The 18153-nt window shown below is 42.8% G+C and overlaps 1 protein-coding gene across 2 annotated transcripts in view; it reads left to right on the top strand.

Annotated features, from left to right (window-relative positions):
* The window catches only part of ZBTB14 (zinc finger and BTB domain containing 14), a 28605-nt gene extending 17245 nt beyond the window's left edge, over positions 1 to 11360 (top strand). For both annotated transcript variants that reach the window (XM_040433247.1, XM_040433248.1), the window contains exon 3: positions 9074 to 11360. In XM_040433247.1, coding sequence (XP_040289181.1) covers positions 9074 to 10432 — 1359 coding nt within the window. In that variant the 3' untranslated portion in view covers positions 10433 to 11360. The remainder of the gene's footprint in view (positions 1 to 9073) is intronic.
* The last annotated feature ends 6793 nt before the right edge of the window (positions 11361 to 18153 follow it).

Genomic DNA, 18153 nt, shown 5'->3' with positions numbered 1-18153 from the left:
AATCATTGAGCAGGCACCCGGGGACAATGCGCCCAGGTGCCCCCTGGATCTCACAGGCCGGAATCTGTATGAGTAATACACACTGTATTACTCATACAGCTAATGCATTCCAATACAGAAGTATTGGAATGCATTGTAAAGGGGATTAGACCCCCAAAAGTTGAAGTCCCAAAGTGGGACAAAAAATAAAGTGAAAAAAAGAAAGTTGAAAAAATTAAGTTTTCCCCCCCAAAAATTTAGTTTCAAGTAAAAATAAACAAAAACTGCATTTTCCCCAAATAAAGTTAAAAAATAAATAAAAATTGTGTGTGGGGGGGAAATATTAGGTATCGCTGCGTCCGTATCGACCGGCTCTATAAACATATCACATGACCTAACCCCTCAGATGAACACCGTAAAAAATAAAAACTGTCCTGTACAAAAAGTACAACCGCAAGCGATCAAAAAGGAGTATGCCCACCAAAATAGTACCAATCTAACCGTCACCTCATCCCGCAAAAAATGAGCCCCTACCTAAGACAATCGTTCAAAAAATAAAAATAAAATATGGCTCAGAATATGGAGACACTAAAACATAATGTTTTTGGTTTTAAAAAAGCTGTTATTGTGTAAAACTTATCACATGACCTAACCCCTCAGGTGAACACCGTAAAAAAAAAAAAAAAAGAAACTGTGTAAAAAAAGCCTTTTTTTGTCACCTTACATCACAAAAAGTGTAATAGCAAGCGATCAAAAAGTCATACGCACCCAAAAATTGTGTCAATCAAACCGTCATCTCCTCCCGCAAAAATCATACCCTACCCAAGATAATCGCCCCCAAAAACTGAAAAAAACTATGGCTCTCAGACTATGGAAACACTAAAACATGATTTTTTTTGTTTAAAAAATGAAATCATTGTGTAAAACTTACATAATTAAAAAAATAGTATACATATTAGGTATCGCCGCATCCGTGACAACCTGGTCTATAAAAATACCACATGATCTAACCTGTCAGATGAATGTTGTAAATGACAAAAAATTTTAACGGTGCCAAAACAGCTATTTCTTGTTACCTTGCCTCACAAAAAGTGTAATATAGAGCAACCAAAAATCATATGTACCCAAAAATAGTACCAACAAAACTGCCACCTTATCCCATAGTTTCTAAAATGGGGTCACTTTTTTGGAGTTTCTACTCTAGGGGTGCATCAGGGGGGCTTCAAATGGGACATGGTGTCAAAAAAACAGTCCAGCAAAATCTGCCTTCCAAAAACCGTATGGCATTCCTTTCCTTCTGCGCCCTGCCGTGTGCCCGTACAGCAGTTTACGGCCACATATGGGGTGTTTCTGTAAACTACAGAATCAGAGCCATAAATATTGAGTTTTGTTTGGCTGTTAACCCTTGCTTTGTAACTGGAAAAAAATTATTAAAATGGAAAATCTGCCAAAAAAGTGAAATTTTAAAATTGTTTCTCTATTTTCCATTAATTCTTGTGGAACACCTAAAGGGTTGAAAAAGTTTGTAAAATCTGTTTTGAATACCTTGAGGGGTGTAGTTTCTAGAATGGGGTGGTTTCTATTATGTAAGCCTCACAAAGTGACTTCAGACTTGACCTGGTACTTTAAAAGTTGGTTTTTGAAGATTTGCATCTAAACTTCTAAGCCTTGTAACGTCCCCCAAAAATAAAATGTCATTCCGAAAATGATCCTAACATGAAGAAGACATATGGGGAATGTAAAGTAATAACATTTTTTATAGGTATTACTATGTATTATAGAAGTAGAGAAATTGAAACTTGGAAACTTGCAAATTTTTCCAAATTTTTGGCAAATTTGGTATTTTTTTATAAATAAAAATGAATTTTTTTGACTCCATTTTACCAGTGTCATGAAGTACAATATGTGACGAAAAAACTATCTCAGAATGGCCTGGATAAGTCAAAGCGTTTTAAAGTTATCGCCACATAAAGTGACACTGGTCAGATTTGCAAAAAATGGCCTCGTCCTGAAGGTGAAAATGAGCCCGGTCCCTAAGGGGTTAAAGGGGTTAGCCCATGTGTATGATCATGAATGTCACTAAATTTATCTAAATCTGTCAATGGTCTGCAGATAAATATCACGTGGCTCTGGTCAGCATTAGACTTTTGGGGGTATTCTCTCATTTAAAGAGGACCTGTAATCTTTCCTGACATGTATGTTTTAGCAGCTACTTGCATTCCTGATATAATTACAGTTCTGAAGCATCTATTATTTTAACTCCATGTTGTTCCATTCCTTTATTACTCCTGGTAGAGGTTATAAATGAGTTTCTTGCACAGTCTGACATTATCCAATCACTGTTTCCAATGTCAGACACGGCCCCAACTGGTAACACTCATGTCAACCTTCAATGCAGACTGCTAATATTTCATTCATAACTTCTAGCTGGAATAATAAATGAATGGTGCATCACAGATTCATAAGAATAGATGCTCCAGAATTATTATTGCACAGGAAATGCAAGTAGTTACTAAACAGACATTGCAGGAACAGGATAACTCTGCTTCATACATGTTTTATGCTGATTAACCTCTTACGGACACAGGGCCTACTGAAATCAGAGTGCCTACTGAAATCATTTAGCAGGCACTCTCTGACAATGCCGAGGGGGGTCCTTTCCGGTTCATTCGGGTCTTCGGTGACCCGATAACCCGGAAAAGGATGGTGATCGGTGGTGTGATAATACAGGGAGTGCAGAATTATTAGGCAAGTTGTATTTTTGAGGATTAATTTTATTATTGAACAACAACCATGTTCTCAATGAACCCAAAAAACTCATTAATATCAAAGCTGAATATTTTTGGAAGTAGTTTTAGTTGTTTTAGTTTTAGCTATTTTAGGGGGATATCTGTGTGTGCAGGTGACTATTACTGTGCATAATTATTAGGCAACTTAACAAAAAACAAATGTATACCCATTTCAATTATTTATTTTTACCAGTGAAACCAATATAACATCTCAACATTCACAAATATACATTTCTGACATTCAAAAACAAATCAGTGACCAATATAGCCACCTTTCTTTGCAAGGACACTCAAAAGCCTGCCATCCATGGATTCTGTCAGTGTTTTGATCTGTTCACCATCAACATTGCGTGCAGCAGCAACCACAGCCTCCCAGACACTGTTCAGAGAGGTGTACTGTTTTCACTCCTTGTAAATCTCACATTTGATGATGGACCACAGGTTCTCAATGGGGTTTAGATCAGGTGAACAAGGAGGCCATGTCATTAGATTTTCTTCTTTTATACCCTTTCTTGCCAGCCACGCTGTGGAGTACTTGGACGCGTGTGATGGAGCATTGTCCTGCATGAAAATCATGTTTTTCTTGAAGGATGCAGACTTCTTCCTGTACCACTGCTTGAAGAAGGTGTCTTCCAGAAACTGGCAGTAGGACTGGGAGTTGAGCTTGACTCCATCCTCAACCCGAAAAGGCCCCACAAGCTCATCTTTGATGATACCAGCCCAAACCAGTACTCCACCTCCACCTTGCTGGCGTCTGAGTCGGACTGGAGCTCTCTGCCCTTTACCAATCCAGCCACGGGCCCATCCATCTGGCCCATCAAGACTCACTCTTATTTCATCAGTCCATAAAACGTTAGAAAAATCAGTCTTGAGATATTTCTTGGCCCAGTCTTGACGTTTCAGCTTGTGTGTCTTGTTCAGTGGTGGTCGTCTTTCAGCCTTTCTTACCTTGGCCATGTCTCTGAGTATTGCACACCTTGTGCTTTTGGGCACTCCAGTGATGTTGCAGCTCTGAAATATGGCCAAACTGGTGGCAAGTGGCATCTTGGCAGCTGCACGCTTGACTTTTCTCAGTTCATGGGCAGTTATTTTGCGCCTTGGTTTTTCCACACGCTTCTTGCGACCCTGTTGACTATTTTGAATGAAACGCTTGATTGTTCGATGATCACGCTTCAGAAGCTTTGCAATTTTAAGAGTGCTGCATCCCTCTGCAAGATATCTCACTATTTTTGACTTTTCTGAGCCTGTCAAGTCCTTCTTTTGACCCATTTTGCCAAAGGAAAGGAAGTTGCCTAATAATTATGCACACCTAATATAGGGTGTTGATGTCATTAGAACACACCCCTTCTCATTACAGAGATGCACATCACCTAATATGCTTAATTGGTAGTAGGCTTTCGAGCCTATACAGCTTGGAGTAAGACAACATGCATAAAGAGGATGATGTGGTCAAAATACTCATTTGCCTAATAATTCTGCACTCCCTGTACACCACCAATCACCATCCTTAGATCCTGAGAGGTGGCGGTGACATCACCTCTCAGGATCTCTTGCTATTGGATGGACGGGCGGGCGGGGGTTAACTTCCCCCAGCTCTGCTCTCCTCCTCCACACTGCTTCCGTGGAGAGAGGAGCCCGTCGTCCATCAGTGAGCCCATCACCCCCACGTGAGCCAACAAAATTCACAGGGACAGGTTTTAGGGAAAGATTAGATTAGGCAGGGAGACTTTAGGGGGAAAAAAAGTTATATTTTTCAGCTTCACCCTGATCGGGTGTCTGGGGTCCACAGCACACTCAGCTGTGCAACCCTAGACCCCCCCAGGGGTGCTGCAGCTTGCCCGCCGCCCCCAACCCCAGTTTTTGGGCCACTCTTAGCGTCCGGCCACTCTTAGCGCATCGCCCACGCCACTGCTGATCAGCTTCGGACCACTGAGTTTGAATCTTTTTTCTTTTTCAAATTTTTGAGGTTTTCATTTAGTTTTATTTATTTTTTCTGTTAGGGTAGTGAACGTGAACACCCGTCCCCCCACACACACGCACACTATATAAAGTTTTACACACACACACACTCCCCTATGGCCCGCCAGACGTTCTCGGCCGAGGAGGCATACGCCCTGCTTGCCTCTGACTCCGAGAGCCCTAGTGAGGACGAGGATGATCCCACTTTCCTCTTGTTATCTGCATCCTCCTCCTCATCTAGTGATGATGATGAGCCCCCAAGGCGGCGAAGACGCCACCAGGCGGAGCAAGAGGACCCCCATACCAGGGACCCTGTGGCCCACACTAGTATGAACCGCCCTGGGGCTCATACTAGTTTTCCAGCCCACCAGATAAGTCCACCTGAGCCCCCTACCGGTAAATTTGTCTGGTGTACCCCAGAGGATTTTGAGCCCGTGATTCCTGACTTTGTTGGCCAACCAGGAATCCAGATTCCCACAGTGGGCTTCACTGAATATGACTTTTTTAGTTTTTTTTCAGTGACCACTTTGTGAATCTGATGGTGGAGCAAACAAACTTGTTCGCCCAACAGTTCATTGCTCAACACCCGGGCTCCATTTTGGCTAGGTCCAGTGGCTGGACTCCGGTCAGTGCAGCCGAGTTGAGGACGTTTTGGGGCCTCGTGCTGCACATGGGCCTAGTCAAAAAACCCAGGCAGTACTGGAGTGGGGACCAGTGATGGCCAGTTCGCCGTGTTCGCCCGCGAACACAGGCTGGCTGCCATCTTGAATCACAAGTCCGGCGATGCACAGGTAAGTCCTTACCTGTACCTGCGCCGCGAGCCAGTCTGAAACAAATGCGGTCACAGGGAGCAGGCAGTTCCGAGAACAGCCACCAGGGGCCTTCATCGGGCTGTTCTCAGAACTGCCTGCTCCCAGTGACCACATTTGTTTCAGACCGGCTCGCGGCGCAGGTACAGGTAAGGACTTACCTGTGCCTCGCCAGACTTGTGATTTAAGATGGCAGCCCGCATGTGTTCGCGGGCGAACTGGCCATCACTGGTGGGGACGTCCTCTGCCAGACCCCACTCTACTGTATGGCCATGACACGTTCCCGTTTTGAGGCCATTTGGAAATGCCTGCATTATGCAGATAATATAGCATGTCGCCCCCCCCCCCCCCCCCCCCCCCATAACGTGAAAATAATTATAGTTAAAAAAGTGGCGTGGCACTCAGAGAAAAGGAGCAAACCCCCCCCCCAAGGTGATCCTGCCTATGACCGCCTGTACAAAATCAGGCTGGTCATCGATCACTTCAGGGCCACATTGCCACATTTTTGGAGGCCTATGTACCTGGAAGGGAGGTTGCTGTTGAGGAGTGTCTGATTGCTTTCAAGGGGAGACTCATTTTCCACCAGTATGTTCCCTCTAAGTGGGCGAGGTATGGCGTGAAGCTGTACAAACTTTGTGAGAGTACCTCAGGGTACACTTACAAGTTTTGTGTGTACGAGGGGCGAGACTCCCGTATTGAACCCCCAGAATGTCCCCCCATTCTGGGTGTTAGCGGGAAACTTGTGTGGGACCTTATGCACCCACTGCTATATAAGGGTTATACTAGTATCCCCTTGTTCCAGTCCCTCGCCGCCAGATCCACGTCCGCTTGTGGGACCGTGCGGAAAAATCAACGCTGCCATCGTACCCACCCCCTGTAGGTACCTATCCCCAGGGGTGAGGCCTGTGCCCTTACCAGTGGAAACCTGTTGCTCGTCAGATATAAGGACAAGAGGGATATCCTTGTACTGTCCACAATTCACGGTAACGGCATCACGCCTGTCCCTGTGCGAGGTACCACGGCAACGGTCCTTAAACCCGATTGTATCGTGGACTACAATCGGTATATGGGAGGAGTTTATCTCTCTGATCAAGTCCTCAAGCCATATAACGGCATGTGCAAAACCTGAGCATGGTACAAAAAAGTTGCGGTCTACTTGGTACAGGTTGCCTTGCACAACTCTTTTGTGCTGTCCCGGAGCGCTGGCAACACAGAGAAATTCCTGCAGTTCTATGAGGCAGTCCTCAAGGCCCTGATCTTTTCTGACCGGGAAAGAGCAGGCCGGAGTACCTCGGGAAACCCCAAAAAAGTGCAGAGTGTGTCACAGGAGGGGGATACGGAAGGACACCACCACTCAGTGTTGCTTCAGGGAGTACCACACTTCCATGGAGTACTAAATTTATAATCCCCTTCCCCAATTTTAATTCTATTTGGCCACAGACAATCGCCCAGGAAAAAATAAAATAAAATATGGCTCTGTTAACTCTTTAGGTGTTCCACAAGAGTTATTGGCAAATGGAGATGAAATTTCAGAATTTACATTTTTTGTAACCTTGCCTCACAAAAATGTAATATAGAGCAACCAAAAATCATATGTACCCTAAAAATAGTCCGAATAAAACTGCCACCTTATCCCGTAGTTTCCAAAATTGGGTCACTTTTTTGCAAAATGATCCACGCACAAACTCAGAAGAAATAAAGGCAACATACAGTACAGACCAAAAGTTTGAACACACCTTCTCATTCAAAGAGTTTTCTTTATTTTCATGACTATGAAAATTATAGATTCACACTGAAGGCATCAAAACTATGAATTAACACATGTTGAATTATATACATAACAAACAAGTGTGAAACAACTAAAAATATGTCATATTCTCGGTTCTTCAAAGTAGCCACCTTTTGTTTTGGACACTTGGATCTTTTGTGTTGCCCTACTTTTTTGTGATTGCATTTCTTAACCCGTTCCTGACCTCCGCCACACAAGTACTGTGGAAAACAGGATGCGGCATCCGTTTTTTTGTTTTTTTTTGGAGGATCCGTTTTTTCCACAGATCCCTTGTAATAAATGCCTATCCTTGTCCGCAAAGGTGAAAAAAGTAGAACATGCACTTTTTTTTTTGCTGAAGGGAAACACGGACAACGGACGCGGAACACAAACAGATGAACTATCAGCATTTTTTTGCTGACCAATGGAAATGAATGGGTCCCCATCCTATCCGCAAAAAAAACGGAACGGAGGCCGAGAAAAACAACTGTCGTGTGCATGAGGCCTTAAGATGGTGCCCGTTCTAGAGCAGAGCGGGTGCCATAGCTGCTGGGTTTCTGCTGTTTCACACAGCAGATACCTGGTGCTAATGTCTGCGATTGGTGATAACGCCGATTGCAGACATTTCACTCCTCAGATGATATGGGCAGTTGTATCCACAGCATCTGAGGCTGCTTTCCATGGAATGGCTGGCTCCCAAGGCCTGAACTGCTCCCCCACACGCTTTTGGGGGGAGCCTTTCCGTCCTTGTGGTAGCTTTGGTCCCTCCTAAGGATTCAAGGCTACCACACCAGTAATTTGTGTGAAGGCCGTAGATGACAGGGCTCCATAGGAACATAGCGCAACTACCATAGGCTGCAATGTTAATTTATTGCAGTATATGAGAAGAGCGATCTTACAATTGCTTGTTAAAGTCTACTAAGGGGACTTAAAATATGCGTAAAAAAGGTTAAAAATCATCCTCTTTCCCCATAATAAAAATAATAAGCAATAAAAAAAAATAAGGATCATTTGCTATTAAACCAAAACTATTAAAATGTAAACTTTTTATCCCATAAGGTGAACGCAGTAACAGAAAAATGGCTAATTCCCCTTCTCAAAAAATAAAAAAAACAGTGATCACAAAGTCATACATATCCCAAAATGGTATCACTGAAAACTACAGCTCTGTAGACGTAAATGTAAAAATGTCAGACTATGCAAAGCAAAAATCAGTTTTATGAAAGTTTTATTAAGTATTAAACCACAATTAAAATTATATAAATGTGTATCGTTGTAATCTTATTGACCCGGAATCAGTTTCACCGTATAGGGAACGCCGTAAAAACAAAAACCATAAAACACTGGTGGAATCGTACTTTTTTCCCAATTTGAGCCCAATATTTTTCCAGCTTCTGACTACATCATATGCAATATTACATTATCCCACTTTACAACTATGTGAATGGAAAAATAGAAAAGGGTTAAGGGTCTTGAAAGGGTTTAGGGTAAATGTCTTGCACTCTTTTGATATATATCCTTTTGTGTGCCAGCCCTTGCTGTTTCTTGTTTTGCATGCTGAAATCCAGCATGTCCGATCCTTCTTTCCCCAACATCTGCTGAAATCAGTGGGTTTGGCTGTTTTCAGCTTATAGTTATCGGAATATAAATAGCAATGAACCACTTAAATTTCTGAGAAACGGTTAATGTTGGCATAAAATGGCTACTAGTTTTAGAAAAGTATACATGTTGAGTGTATTTTCACATTTTTTTTTCTCCTTTTTTTTTAGGATTTTTTTATAAGCATGTCTGAAACACTGAAATATAATGATGATGATCATAAGACTGTATTTTTAAAGACGCTGAATGAGCAACGACTAGAAGGTGAATTTTGTGATATCGCCATTGTTGTTGAAGATGTGAAGTTCAGGGCACACAGGTGTGTACTTGCTGCCTGCAGTACATACTTTAAAAAACTTTTCAAGAAACTAGAAGTTGACAGTTCATCCGTCATAGAAATAGATTTTCTGCGGTCTGATATATTCGAGGAAGTTCTTAACTATATGTATACAGCAAAAATTGCTGTCAAGAAGGAAGATGTCAATTTGATGATGTCTTCTGGTCAGATACTCGGTATAAGGTTTTTGGATAAGCTGTGCTCTCAGAAACGGGATGTTTCGACAGCTGATGAGAATCCTTCATCTCCGAAAAATAAATATGCTTATGATACAAGCCTAAAAATAAGTCGTCAGGTTGGTGAGTCCAATGACAATCAAGATGATGAAGTAGAAGAAATTGGAGATCACGATGATAGTCCTTCAGATGACACAGTTGAAGGGGCGGCTCGGGTCCATGAAGAGGAAAAGTTGCCTACATCTACACTGAGAGTTCAGGAAGCAATCCTTAAAGAATTAGGTAGTGAAGAAGTACGAAAAGTGAATTGCTACGGTCAGGAAGTTGAAGCGATGGAGTCAACCGAACCTAAAGAGTTGGCTCCACAAACCCCACAGGCTCTGACTTTTAATGAGGGCATTAATGAAGTAAAAGATGAGCAAGCACCAGCATGGACCACCGCAACAGGAGATATGAAATTTGAGTATTTGCTTTATGGCCACAGGGAACAATTTGCATGCCAAGCATGTGGTAAGACATTTACTGATGAAGCGCGTTTACGAAAGCATGAGAAATTACACACAGCAGATAGACCATTTGTGTGTGAAATGTGTGCCAAAGCGTTTACTACCCAGGCTCACCTAAAAGAACACCTGAAAATCCACACTGGCTACAAACCCTACAGTTGTGAAGTATGTGCCAAATCCTTTATCCGAGCACCAGATCTTAAAAAGCATGAAAGGGTACATAGTAATGAGAGGCCATTTGCATGCCATCATTGTGATAAAGCCTTCAAACACAAATCTCATCTCAAAGATCATGAAAGAAGACACCGCGGAGAGAAACCATTTATTTGTGCTTCATGCACAAAAGCATTTGCCAAGGCCTCAGATCTGAAGCGCCATGAAAATAATATGCACAGTGAACAACGCAAGCAAGTGACAACTAGTGCCATACAGAGCGAGACCGAGCAATTACAGGCAGCAGCGATGGCTGCTGAAGCAGAACAGCAACTGGAAACCATAGCTTGTAGTTAAAAATGCAATCAAGTTTGTGATCCTGTATTGCTATGTTAACATTACACTGGGTACAGATGTGTCTGTTTTCTGTTTTTAGCAAAAATCTTACACTTGACAGCTGAAGGTAGAGAAATCATTAAGTGGGTTGTTCAGGACTTAAAGGGTATTCCTATCTTGGACATTGATGGCATATCTCTAGAAAATCCATGTCAGATAGGTGCAGGCCCACTTCTAGGACCCGCCTGTATCTCCGGAACCCCTGAAGCGAAGGAGAGCACACCAAGTATGCACGGTGTGCTTTTTATTCGCTGCTGTTGGAGTTCCAAATATAGAAGGGCGAGTGCTTTTTTCGGAAGTCACATAGCGGCGAATGGAGAATGGACCGCGCATGCATGGCCATCTCTCCATTCACCGCTATGGGACTGCCAGAAACAGCCAGCACTCTGCTACTTTCGGAACTCCCATAGCAATGAACGGAGGGCGGCCGCCTATGCTCGGCTGCTCTTCCTTCACTTCAAGGGGCCAGTTCTGGAAATAAGAAGAAGACCCAGAACTATTGGACATTGGCATGTGCTAGCAATATGCCATCAATGTCTGCAAAGGGCATACCTCTTTAATTATTGTTGACCTATCCTCAGTATCAGATCTGTGTAGTCCAGCTGTTTTTTAAAGGTCTCCAGAATGTAAAATAAAAAATTGATACTCCGCTTACTGATTCCTCAGGACTCCCATTCCAATGCTTCACATCCCTGCCAGTCCTGGGCTTTCTCAACGCACAGTAAATGTCAGTTTAGCTAATCACTTGAAGTAGAGACTGGTGGGGATCGATAAGGTGAGTGTGACTTAGGGCTCATTCAGACGACCGCATGAATGGGTCTGCATACGTTCCGCAATTTTGCGGAATTGGCACGGACCCATTTATTTCAATGGGGCCGCAAAAGATGCGCACAGCGCACGGTGTGCTGTCCGCATCCGTAGTTCCGTTTTTCGGAACGAAAGATAGAGCATGTCCTATTCTTGTCCAGGGACAAGAATAGGCATTTCTATCATAGGGCCGGCAATGTGCAAAATGCGGAATGCACACGGCTGGTATCCGTGTTTTGCGAACCACAAAACACTTGTGGCCGTCTGAATGAGTCCTTACTGTATTATTTTACACCATGTGGAGCATTTTGTTTTTTTGTTAAGAAAAAAACGGCCTGTTATCCCCTTTAAAGGGGTCGTCCAGGAATTTGATATTGATGGTCTTCATTGTGCACTGGACGGAGCTGGTATCTGCAGCTCTGCTCCTATTCACCTTGTCAGGAACAGTGCTGAAGTTATTGGCTTCATCTACTACACAGTGGACGAACTGCTGATTGGTGGGGTTCTGCCCCCTCCCGCCACTCTAGTCTTTGATGGAAATCCTGGACAAAATATTTACTATTCTTTTTATAATTGATTTTGCAAAATTTTAATGTAGATATTTAGACAAACCTAATTTACTTTCATCCATCTGAGAATTTCTAAGAAAACAAATTGTAGCAAGTACATTTCTAAGTCATTTGAACTTTTTATTAAAACAAGAGACAAATGCTCCTGTACAAACAGTGTAATGTGTGTGTATAGTTTATGGCTGTCTTATGTTCTAGCCATGTAATTATGAGTTTGGATACTAGTACAGATATGGTGGGCTTACTGTGTAAACAAGAACCATAGTATTAGAATATGCTTACTAATATTACGATTAGTTTTCTAAATTTGCAGACTGGTACTAAAGCTAGATGAAACATACCGTATTTAAACTATAAGAGAAATGAGTTGTAAATAAAAAAAAACACAAAGGCATGTATATGGTAACTTAGGGGCAGAAACACTTACATTGCTGGTGAGATGGTTGCTGTTTTATATTTTATTTGTTATAGTGTAACTTTCAAGGTACATTAAGAGTTCAATACAGCTCAAATATATAGGTAGAAATATTGGATGTTCACTGTGAAAGTTTATTATGCTGTTTGTGTACAGGACATGTCAAACATCAAATCCATACTGGTTTGTAGCATGCTTATCATAATAGCTACTTTATACTAGCATGTTGAATATTATCTGTCTTGCTAAACTTTAAAGGATTTTTCCAAGACAAACATTTAATGAAAATTGATTGCATATTCCATAGAAGCTGGATTGATGTGGGAGTCCACCGGTTGAGTCCCCGTTTTCTATCTAGAGAACTGGATTTCCAAGTCCCTGTCATTCTCCGTTTAAAGTGTACCATATCAAAGGCTTCTCTCTCTCCTGGTTGTACCGATTGGTGGAAGACTCAGCAGTCATACCCTCACCGATAGCTAGAGCGAGGAGGGAGAGAAACACAGCGCTGAACGAGACGGAATAGGGACTCAGACTTTCTACTGAAACCGTCTCATGCCATAAGGAGAGACAACGCGCCATGTCATTGCTTCTGTCTCCTCGCTCTAGTAATAGGTGGGTGTCCCAGCACAATCAAAACCTTTGAGATGTCGTTATACTGTGATACTCTTTAAAGGGTTTCTATCACTTGGTATGACATAATTAGCTGTCAGACACTAGCGATCTGCTAGTGTCTGCTCTGGCCAACCATCCTACTATAATCACTTGTGGGGCAGCGGTTTTGCTAAAAAACTAACTTTTATAAATATGCTAATGAGTCTCTAGGTGCTATGTGGGCGTCATTAGCACCTAGAGGCTCCGTCTACCTTCATACACAGCCGCCGCCCAGCGCGTCCCTCCAGCCCGCCCATGTCCTCCTCCGTGTGACGCAGCGGACGAGTTCTCGCGCATGTGCCGTGCGCGGCTGTATTCGGCGCATTTGAGATCTCAGCTCGGAGCGGTCAGACATTCAATGCGCATGCGCCGAATACAGCCGCGCATGCGCATTGAATGTCTGACTGCTCCGAGCTGAGATCTCAAATGCGCCGAATACAGCCGCGCACGGCGCATGCGCGAGAACTCGTCCGCTGCGTCACACGGAGGAGGACATGGGCGGGCTGGAGGGACGCGCTGGGCGGCGGCTGTGTATGAAGGTAGACGGAGCCTCTAGGTGCTAATGACGCCCACATAGCACCTAGAGGCTCATTAGCATATCTATAAAAGTAAGTTTTTTAGCAAAACCGCTGCCCCACAAGTGATTATAGTAGGATGGTTGGCCAGAGCAGACACTAGCAGATCGCTAGTGTCTGACAGCTAATTATGTCATACCAAGTGATAGAAACCCTTTAACTGTATGGTACATACAGAAACATCTGTGCACTAACTTGGCACTTTCTTTGCCTCCTAAAGACTTTAATAGAGAATGATAGCACGTGGCACCCCAGTCCTCAGGATCAGAGGAAGATTTGTTCCCCAATAAGCCATAAATAAGTATTGCTTTGATTCCTGATACCAGATACTATTCTTGTGGCTGGTTTCAGGAAATTGTAACTAACCTACAGTATATGTACAAAGCTGTGGACGAAGTATGGCTTATGCTAGGTTTACGTGCACAGTTTTGTGTTCCAATCGGGCCAATATAAATCGAAATTGAAAGGTGTAACTAACCGGATTAAAATCTGTCTCCTCTGCTACAACATACATCTGACTTCCTTCTTGTTTGTGTCTGCTACTAATGTAATGTAACGATGTGACAGGCAGATTCAGACATTAGGAATAACAGTTTGCATAATCTCTATGTGGAAAGGTCCACTCTGACTTAAGACCCTTTTACATCGGCTGACTAATAAGGCATTTATCGGGAATGGACTGTTGATTCCCAATAACGACCTGTCGTTAAGCAGGGAGAGAGCTGAAATCATCCTCGCTAAATGGGACTGTTTAATCGCTATTGCAATCACTCGTCCCAATAGAGAATCATTGTTTCCTGGCAGCAGATTACTGTTTGCACAGGGCGAACTGCTTCCAGCAAACAATGGTTTAATGTGCCGCAGGAAAGCTGCTATCCCTCCGATGAACGAGCTTATTCATTGTGTGATCGGTGGTATGTTTACACAGGGAAATTATCATAAATGAGTGTTTCTAGGAACGCTGGTTATTAAAAACTGCCTCGATTGTTTGCCATAAAGGTCCTTTACTGTCCATATATTGATATGTCTAATTGCTAGCCAGAATGGTTCTACTGAAATACAGCCTTAAATGGCTTCCCAGCGTTATAGCCCCCATAGCGTGTGGTGCCTAATGAAAGACTCATACTCGCTGCTCCCATCCGCTTCGTTCTGGCGCTGTGGCTTCATTTGCAATCTTCCAGAACCAGGCTTGTTTAGTTTGGACCAGGGTATGAACAGGATCACATACACCGCTTCAGCCAATGATCAGCCTCATCAATGATTTGTCTCCAAGCGGCACATGATCCACCAGTAATGTGCTGCTTGGATACATGAACAGATGAGGTAATTCATTGGCTACAGTGGCACGCGTGTCCCCATTCGTACCCCAGCTAGAAGACAAGCCGGGAACCAGAGGATTGCCAATTGGAGCTGTGGGGAGCAGGTGACTATGATTTTCTTTTATCTTTAAGGTACCACACGTTTAATTCAAAATGGCCATGATCCTGGAAAACAACTTTATAGGGGTTGTCTTTCATGAGGAAACCGGACAACCCTCGGGTTCAATCTAAAAATAAAAACCAGTAAGTAGTTACCTCACAGAAACAGTGTGCTAGTTCTTCTGGCCAGGCCGGCTGTAGCAGTAACGCCACATTGGCAACACGTGCCCGGCTGCAGCAATTCACATGAGATCACTGTTGCAGCTAAGTAAATAAGAGCCTGACTGAGAGAACTTGATCAGGTACCAGGATCTGTGAGGTGAGTACTAAGGGCTCTTTCACACTTGCGTTCTTTTCTTCCGGCATAGAGTTCCGTCGCCGGGGCTCTATGCCGGAAGAATCCTGATCAGTTTTATCCTAATGCATTCTGAATGGAGAGAAATCCGTTCAGGATGCATCAGGATGTCTTCAGTTCCGGACCGGAACGTTTTTTTAAGCTAAACGTCGTTTCGGCGCATTGCCGGATCCGACGTTTAGCTGTTTCTGAATGGTTACCATGGCTGCCAAGACGCTAAAGTCCTGGCAGCCATGGTAAAGTGTAGTGGGGAGCGGGGGAGCAGTATACTTACCGTCCGTGCGGCTCCCCGGGCGCTCCAGAGTGACGTCAGGCGCCCCACGCTCATGGATGACGTGTCGCATGGATCACGTCATCCATGCGCATAGGGCGCTCTGACGTCATTCTGGAGCGCCCCGGGAGCCGCACGGACTGTAAGTATACTGCTCCCCCGCTCCCCACTACTACTATGGCAGCCAGGACTTTAATAGCGTCCTGGCTGCCATAGTAACACTGAACGCATTTTGAAGACGGATCCGTCTTCAAATGCTTTCAGTTCACTTGCGTTTTTCCGGATCCGGCGTGTAATTCCGGCAAATGGAGTGCACGCCGGATCCGGACAACGCAAGTGTGAAAGGGGCCTTACCTGTTCTTTGTTTTAGGTGATCAGTAATCTAAAAAAAAGGCTCTTAGTCACTGGTGCTTTCAGAGCAATCGTGGTAAAAGGAGAGCTTTGAGCTGTATAATTTGTTAACTTCATTATGAGCCGCGTTCACAGATTCCTCTGTTGGCATTGATATGTATACATGCAAAACAGATTAAAAGAAGCTATAAGCAAACTGTAACAGTAATTGACCTGTGTGAACAAAATTTTTAGTTTAGAAAATGTAATCAGTATGTGTATATTACTGCTTTCCCTGAGCAGAAGCCAATTTGCCCCTTGCTCTCTCGAGCGTACTGGATGTTTAAACTCTGATCCGAGTTATCCAGCATTTAGCAGGTCAAGTAAAAGTAGTTCCAGAAACTTCCACGGTGAATCTCTTATATTTTAGCTATATAACGTAACTAGTTTTACAGAACTGGTATATATTTTATGCTAATGAAAATTATGAGTAACTCTGTGTAAAGGTTTAAATAATTTCAAATATTTCTTTGTATTTTATGCAGCCAGTTTTTAAAGTACTTCTTTGACAAAGTCCTCTTTATTTTATGATCAAATGTATGAAATGCAAATTATCAAGCATGAATCTGTAGAACTGGCTCATCTTGTGTGCATTTTTAGACAATAGTTGGACAACGTAGCATTTTTTTTCTGCAGATGTCAAGTTTGTAATATGGTATCATTTGACGACCCTGGAGATAGAACAGTACTTACATATGGTAAAATTCCTTAAAATCAGTATTAACAAGAATAGATAGGTTTCAGATTATAACATGTTCTACATTATCAGGCTTTCATAGAATAGTATGTAAAACTTTACATGTAAGGGTAGAAAATTTTCTGAAAAACAGAACACCGTCAAATGCTAACATACAAACTTTACTGCTATCATGTTGATTTTTAATTTAGAGGAGTCTCATAATTGGTTACCAGTCTTCCAAAAACAAGTGCCAGGGTAAGAGTTTTTGGATTGAAGAAACTTTACTTTGCATTTTGCATCATCAAATAAAGGGTTCCTATGACGGTGAATGGTAGCTGCCAATACAGGCCATTTACGTGAAATACATGTGGTTATTTTCTGCATGTTTTTGTTTTGTTTTAGTCTTTTTATGGAACCAAATTAAGGAAAATGTTCCTGTATACTATCAAAAGCTCATAAGTTGTGCATAAACTTTCATCATAATATTGTATGCACGCTAACGTCTCTCACATCTAATCAGGAATGCTTTTGCAGAATTCTGTAGCATACATTCAGTGATTTCATTTTGATATAGATGCCCTAAATTTCTTGTATATTTTCAAATAAATCTGTAAATGTTTTGCAATTTCTTGTGTCTGATTTAATTACATGTATGGGTCACACAATTTTTAGAAGAACGTGTGTAAAGCTATTGAATCATTGCTTTTCATAAGTAGTAAGCAGTCTTTCCACAAGAAAGAAGATCATTCTGTGATCAATGGGGATTTAAATCCTGGGACCCCCAGCAATCACACAAGAACTAAGGTTCCATAGTCCCCTTTGAGAATGAAGTGCTTTTCCTTAAAGGGGTTATCCAAGCCTGTAAATTGCCCCCTCACACTGAGATTCTACTTACCTGGCTCCCCGCTTTCTGCGCCGGTCTTGGTCCCCGCACGGCTGCCACTGCTTCTCCCTGTGCGCGGATTAAAACATTCGGTGTCTGGGGGGGGCCAGCCAATGGCAGGTGGTAACGGGGGCGAGCGTCCCTAGTGTCACCCTTTTGCAAAGTCACATGTCAGATTTGCAAAATTAGGCTCTGTCAGGAAGGTGAAAGCTGTCACTGCAGAGAAAAACCTGTTGGTCCTAACACATTAATAGGTCTAAAAGTTAACTTTCAACATTATGCACCAAACTTTGGCATGTTTTTCTATAAAGTCTGTGTGCAATCATGTTAGTAAATTTGGGCCACTGACTCTAGCGGGAGAGCTGACCACTACACTTCAACACTGATAGAATTTCAGGTAAATACTGCAAACAGATGTCTGCAAAAGATGGACAGTATATTTAGGCTGCTTTCACATTAGCATTTTTCCTTTTTACGGTATTTTGATCGGTCATAGGAACTCAATACCGGAGGAAAACGCTTCAGTTTTGTCCCCATTCATTGTCAATGGTGAAAAAACTTAATAGAGTGCACCAGAATGTATTCCGTTATGTTTGGTTGCGTTCCCATGCTGGACAGAAAGACAGCGTTTTTAAGTGCCTCATGGGATGCGGAGCAAGACGGATCCGG

The sequence above is a fragment of the Bufo bufo genome, chromosome 5 (genome assembly GCF_905171765.1).
Source record: "Bufo bufo chromosome 5, aBufBuf1.1, whole genome shotgun sequence".
In the NCBI taxonomy this organism is placed as follows: domain Eukaryota; kingdom Metazoa; phylum Chordata; class Amphibia; order Anura; family Bufonidae; genus Bufo; species Bufo bufo.
The sequence above is the reverse complement of the archived record's forward strand: the minus strand, read 5'-3'. Positions and strand labels throughout refer to the sequence as shown.